The sequence below is a fragment of the Triticum aestivum genome, chromosome 6D (genome assembly GCF_018294505.1).
Source record: "Triticum aestivum cultivar Chinese Spring chromosome 6D, IWGSC CS RefSeq v2.1, whole genome shotgun sequence".
NCBI lineage: Eukaryota > Viridiplantae > Streptophyta > Magnoliopsida > Poales > Poaceae > Triticum > Triticum aestivum.
In genome coordinates, this window is record NC_057811.1 from 147,492,737 (window position 1) to 147,499,594 (window position 6,858).

At 42.5% G+C, this 6,858-nt stretch overlaps 1 protein-coding gene across 4 annotated transcripts; it reads left to right on the top strand.

Annotated features, from left to right (window-relative positions):
- The first annotated feature begins 1,648 nt into the window (after window positions 1–1,648).
- LOC123144191 (potassium channel KAT1) lies at window positions 1,649–6,154 on the top strand. Of its 4 annotated transcripts, none has more exons than XM_044563243.1 (11): window positions 1,649–2,505; window positions 2,614–2,829; window positions 2,941–3,096; window positions 3,176–3,233; window positions 3,371–3,688; window positions 4,099–4,338; window positions 4,426–4,524; window positions 4,615–4,647; window positions 4,739–4,780; window positions 4,858–4,927; window positions 5,017–5,072. In XM_044563243.1, exons 1-10 carry the CDS (start codon window positions 2,336–2,338, stop codon window positions 4,900–4,902), a joined length of 1,377 nt encoding a protein of 458 aa, XP_044419178.1. In that variant the 5' UTR covers window positions 1,649–2,335; the 3' UTR covers window positions 4,903–4,927; window positions 5,017–5,072. The 4 variants fall into 4 exon arrangements, 3 of the variants coding, with proteins under 3 accessions (XP_044419178.1, XP_044419179.1, XP_044419177.1); XM_044563244.1 differs by having other exon boundaries at window positions 1,650–2,505; window positions 4,742–4,780; XM_044563242.1 differs by adding an exon at window positions 5,743–6,154 and having other exon boundaries at window positions 1,659–2,505; window positions 4,739–4,927; window positions 5,017–5,608.
- Window positions 6,155–6,858: the final 704 nt, after the last annotated feature.

Sequence of the window (6,858 nt, forward strand, 5' to 3'; positions counted from 1 at the left end):
TTGGGCCAGTGGTGACGATGCTTCCAGGTGTCGTGTCCCTCTTGGGGCCGCCTTCTTGGCTTCCCTCCCCACCTTGCCAACGCCAAGGGTGAAAACCCTTGTCCGTTTTCGACGGGCGCGGTGCATCGTATCCCTCTCAGGTGAGTCGCTGGTGAGTGTGGGTGTACCCAGCCGCGTTGGCGTTTTGGGTTGGCTTGGGGCACCTCTTGGCCTAGCTTCAACTCGGACGACTAGCGGTCTTGTGTGCCCCTTCATTTACACGTGACGGCGTCTTCCTCCTACCGCTCCATCCCGCCGCAAGTCCGACAGGGCAGGGGGTCCTCTGCGGCGACATGGTTGAGTGGTTGTGACTTAGTCCTGTGGTTTTCTTCTCGTCGATGGACTTGGTTGTGTCTCAGGGTGGTCCGGCCTCTCATGTACTTTTACTCAACAACTAGCTGGTTGAGTCTAGTAGTGCATCTCTGGTGCTTGCTAGCGGCCTCCGGCTTGTATTTTGTCGTGTTTTTTCTTTGATCAGCATTTTTGAGGAATTCCTCAACACCTTGGCCATAAGCTTTATTTGTAAAGCGGGTCGAAAGCCTGTCTTCGAGAAGAATCGCACGTTTTACAAACAGTTACATCTTCGCCCTCTTTTGGGGAAACCAGGGATTAGGTGTAGTGTTGACAACTTGATGTCCCAGGTAAAGGCTGCACCAGTAGGCACATGAAATATAATTGTAGCCATTTCAATGTATGGAGAGCATGACAGACAAAGACTTGTCTGGTTTAGCCATTCACCGGGCCCACTGAAAGTAACAAGAAAATAGCTACTGCATGTCTATTTCGTCATCTCATTCAAAGAAACACGTGCACCTGCCTAATGATGGACACTGGACAGGTAGCAAATCTTGATAAAAATAATGAGATCCTGACTATACTTTTAATTTTGAGTTCTAGATAACTTCTGATAGACAAAAAAGGTTCTAGATATTCAAGAATACTCATTTTTGTTATATAAAAATATTGTTTCTGAAAAGCAATTACTAGTAAAGTCCTTCAAGTAGAATTGATAAATTAGTAAACATGATATGAGTATAGACAAAAAAACCCAGAAATAATCAATCTTACAGGACAAGAGGCAGTATCATCAGTTACAGATCAGCACCATATCATATCAGTAGCAGCTAGATAAATCTGCATAGCAATATGTGAGATCTTTCAAGATAGTTCGTACTATTGAAGCAGCAAAATCATTCAAACAAAGTAAATCACACGCTAATTATTTGGTTAGCACATCGACAAGAAGATCAATAAGTGTACCAAGAAGTAGGCTTTTCTCCTTTGTCTGGAATCTAAATATGGGGCCCATCAAGCAGGCAATAGATATGAGTTGGGTACGTCTAAACAAGGATCTCATGGCCGATTCAGCAAGACTGCAAAACAAGACGGAACTTCAAATAAACAAGGATCTCATGGCTGATTCAGCAAGACTGCAAAACAAGACGGAACTTCAAATAACATTGTATACAACTAACACTTTTGCCAGAAATCCACAATAATGGAGGCACAGTCTGTTCAGCCCTTAATGGTCCCAAGAAAAAGCGCAGTCCAATCAGTGTGAGCCGACAATATCTCGATGGCAGTAAATGGTAGGCATCAGAACACGCAGGCTTGGATTAGATTAGACTTGACAAGATATCTTGGAGAAACTTATTAACCATTCATCTGCACCAATGAGACGTAAACGAAGTCTTACTTGAACCACCAGACAAAAGAATATACCGAAAGATGATAAGTATGTGAAGAGTTGCTTCCGGAAATGACATCCATGGTTGTGGCCATGCTTGTTCACATTTGCTCAGGCATGTGGAAGGCACTGTATAACTAGGCTAGCAGAATGCAGCTCTCTGATGACGCTCACGATTGCTACAGATTCAAGAAGGCGAGAGGATAGTCATCGATGAAATGAATTCATATTGTGAGTCACAGCCACTTCAATGTAAGGACTGGATGGCAAAATAATGCACACCACAGACAGTTAACGGCTGAAGTGGATAGTAGCACTCGGTTTCACCCGAAGAATCGAACAAGGCTTCCAAGGAGAAGGTGTGATGCATCTTGCGGGCTGCGCGTGGCGAATGAACAGCTTCACACAAGCCCACAGAAAACACGAGCGTGCGCCCTGTTGTTTTCCTCATAGGGTATAAAACAGGAGCGGCTTCCTGTTTGTTTCCAAGATTCTCCCACTTTGACCCCCCAACCATGCATGTTTGTGAGCTGCAGCATATATATACAGGTGCCATCCTCGACACCTTCTGCATATAGAGTCGAGTAGCAAAGAATAGCAAAGGCAACCATGACTCAAGCTCATTCAAAATCTCACTTCCACCAATTCTGGGATGGGCTTCACATCAACGGGAGCAGCGACAGCTTCGCCATCGAGCTACTGCCGTCGCTTGGCGCAACCATAAACCACTCCAATAAGCTGAAGAAGTTCATCGTATCGCCCTACGATCCCCGCTACAGGTGAGGTTCACACGGCCTGCACCCTCCGTACCTTCCATGTTGCAAGAAGAAGAGAACAGCAGCAGCTGACATGGTTTCCTCTGCTTTTTTTCTGTGTCTCTCTCTCAGATTCTGGGAGCTGTTCCTCATAGTCCTAGTTGTTTATTCCGCCTGGGTTTGCCCGTTTGAACTGGCATTCTTGAGGAACTTGCCGTCTAAGCTTGTGCTAGTTGAGAACATTGTCAATGGCTTCTTTGCCATTGATATTGTTATGACATTCTTTGTAGCTTATGTTGACAGTAAAACACATCTTCTTGTGGACGATCGGAAGAGAATTGCAGTAAGGTTCGCACCTGGTTCATAATTTGTTTCGTCTTAATAACCCCACATTTGGAGCTGAAAAGGCCCAGGTGATTCTGTCCTGGCATTAACAAAATATGATCTGATCCTCCGCAGATATCTATCAACTTGGTTCATATTTGATGTATGCTCAACAGCTCCATTTCAACCCATCATCCTTCTGTTCACACACAAGGGAAATGACCTTTCCTTTAAGGTTCTCAATCTGCTTAGGTTGTGGCGTCTTAACAGAGTCAGCACGCTGTTTGCCAGGTTAACATCTTCTCCAGATTCTTCATGTTTGAATGATGAATGACAAATGGCACAAATTTGATCATCTACTTTTAACCAGGCTGGAGAAGGATATCCGATTCAACTATTTCTGGACTAGGTGCTCAAAGCTTATTTCTGTAAGTCTTCCAGAAATATTACTACGTATAATTTTTACCGTCACCTTCAAAAGTTTCAACCATGCAAAATATTAATTATTATATTCCCAGGAGAACAAAAAATCACTGACTATAAAATACGTAACGATCAAATGCAGGTCACCCTCTTTGCGGTGCATTGCGCGGGATGCTTCAACTATATGCTTGCTGACAGATACCCCTACCCAGAGAATACATGGATTGGTGCCGTGATGCCTACATTCAGATCAGAGAGCCTATGGACTAGATATGTTACTGCTCTGTACTGGTCCATTACGACGCTGACAACAACAGGATATGGGGACTTGCATGCTGAGAACCCAAGGGAGATGCTCTTTGATATTTTCTATATGCTCTTTAATCTGGGCTTGACGGCTTACCTCATCGGCAATATGACCAACCTGGTTGTTCATGGCACCAGCCGCACCCAGAAATTTGTATGTTTCTCAACTTACTCACAGAACATTCAGTGTCATAATTGGTTGGTAGCTATTCATGTCCTTATTTCGCCCCCAAAAAAAGAACAGAAATAGGCTGTACATGGATCCCATACTACTAAAGTTGTGAAGATCTTGAGAAAGCTAGCACTTTTATTATATACGACATGGTTCGAAAATGAAATGTATCCCCTAGCCACTCAGAAATTTTAGGCATTAGAATCCTATTCTTGCATGGACGCCACAAGGACCAAGTTCTTGTATCCCCTAGCCACTCAACAATTTTAGGCAACAAGAAAACAGAGAAAACAACATGAATCAAGGTCTTGCACAATCGACGCTAAAATAGTTACCGTCATTCTTGTTCCACGCCTATAGTCCTGTTGATATCTTCTATTTAAATGATGCAGAGGGACTCCATATATGCAGCTTCAGAGTTCGCGGCACGAAATCAGCTGCCTGTGAGCATAAAGGAGCAAATGCTATCTCACTTCTGCCTACAGTTCAAGACAGAAGGCTATAACCAGAAGACCATGTTAAATGGTCTACCAAAAGGAATCCGTTCAAGCATAGCATACAGCTTATTCTTCCCAATCTTGCGACGAGCCTATCTCTTCCATGGAGTATCCAACAGTTTCATTGCAGAACTGGTAATATAGTCAACTATTCAATGTTTTTCTAACTATCTTGGGAGAACTGCTAATATATGTACTAATTGGATATGTTGGATAATATAGGTCATGGAAGTGCAGCCTGAGTATTTTCCACCAAAGGAAGATATCATATTGCAGAATGAAGGGGCAGCTGATATTTACCTAATAGTTTCAGGAGCAGTGGTTAGTTTGTTATCTCTATAAGTTATGAATCAAAGCTTGTGCAAGTTCGTACAATTAAGCTAATTGCCAGTACTATCTGATTTTTTGTAGAATATGATAACAACCATAAATGGGAATGAGCAGGTATAATTTCTTCAGCTATAATGCAGAGACTCCCAGATATCACTAAGATATCCATGGATTATTTTCATTGATAAAATGAATTTCTTGAAAGCAGGTATATGCGAAAGTTACGAATGGTGATATGTTTGGAGAGGTTGGTGCTCTATGTAACATAACTCAGCCATTTACTTTCCGCACAGCTGAACTGTCACAACTCCTGAGAATCAGCAGGACAAGACTCAGAGAGGCCATTCAAAATCACAGGGAAGACAATGACATTCTAATGAATAATCTATTCCAGGTATAGCTTCAATTTTGGAACACAGTCAAACAATTTAAGAGTTAAATTCATCTAAACAGAAACTAACAACTTCTTGTGCCAATGTACAGAAACTGAAGCTACCGGAAAATTTACCTGAAGTGAACCAACCAGACAGAAGATTCTTGAGCAAGTATGACCTATTTCATATACCTCGAGAAGAACGGATGCTACAATGGCCACACCAACATTACACAGAACAGAAAAGTATAGATCTTGGTAGCAAGGTTCCAATATCTGGAGATGGTCCTCATTCAACGAAGTTATTCGGACAAGTGCCACAGCAAGAAGACATCCATAACAAGTCGAACTGCAAGTATAGATTATCGGATGGAATGATGGACAAAGAAGAGGATCTCAACGAGGTTCGCATAAATTGTGAGACCAAAACAAGCGCTGAAGAGTTCTGTATTAAAATAAAATCCGAAGACAAGACCGCAGCAAGCAGTCAGCAAACAATACTTGCGAAAATGCAGCCGGGTTCTCCACAAAGGACATCCGAAAACATATCAAGGAGCAGATATCAAGATTATAGTGGCATAAAAGCAGCCAATAAAAGAGTTACAATTCATATATATTCTCATAATGCAATAGGTTCTACGGTACAGAATGGGAAGCTTATCAGCCTGCCTGATTCGCTGGAGGAACTTATAAAAATTGGCAGTAAGTGAAAATGTTTTTAGCATGTGACTCATTTTGATTCATGCTGTAGCAGAGACCAGATATACACCACACTTTATAGTAAATTAGATACTGCAACATGCACTTCTCTCATCAAATATTTCTTCACTATGCAGGACAGAAGTTTCCAGATTTCCATCCGACAAAAGTGGTCAGTAGAGATTATGCTGAAATAGATGACATTAGTGTCATCCGAGATGGCGACCACATATTCTTTCTTCAGATTTAAAAAAATATATAGCACAAACCAACCTAACCAGATAACTCGTAGAGAGATAAGTGCTCCATTTAGTGAAAGTAATGGATGCACATGATGGCTTCCGACTGAAGATGTGAAGACGAGGGACATTTTGACATTCTTACAAATAGTTTTTATCATTACTAACATCGTTTAAATGCTTCACTGTACAATATAGCAGGTGCACAGAGTCATGTATGCCTGTGGGCAAAAGCATTTCTTAGTTCCATTTATAGCAAGTTATGTGTTCGAGTCATGAGGTAATCTTATTACCGACCGGTTGTGGCCTTGATCTTTATTGTTTGTTTTGACTGCTTCGAATATTTGCTACATTTTAATAAAGATGGTTGTATGCATCACAATGATGCAGAACCCCTTCATCCACTTCAACTGCAAACTCAGAAACACAAGGGCCTTACAAAGCTGGAGTTCGAAGAGCTTTTGGAGGGATAAAAGAACAACCTGTTTGGGCCAAAATAATTATTAACCTGTTCGACCAGGCTGAAGAAATCAGAACCTTTATCCTTCACGGAGGCTGGCTTAGACGGGGGATTTAGAAGAAACTTCTTGACCCCGCAAAAAATTAACTTCTTGGGCTTTGCTCGATTGAGAGATGTATGGCCAGACAACGCTCGAGGCTTACCTGGCTTAATCTTGGGGAGACGAACACCTCCTATTTTCACATACACACCAGCCACAGGAGGAAAAACTTCATCGGTCAGCTTAAGGAGAACGATTGGATCGTGACAAATCACAAAGATTTGGAGGATGTCCTATTAAACACTTCGGTAAAAGAATCGGCCGACCCATATACAGATCACATGACGGACCTTGATTTCCTTGGCCTCAACCAGCTTGATCTCAGCAGCCTTGATGCCTGATGGTGTTACGGCCCAGAGGTGCCTTATCATACCGGAAACCGGCCCAAGTAGGCCAGCCCGTGGCCCCCTAGGTCGGTTTATGCCATGGGCCAACGTCCCGGCCGATGGGCCCA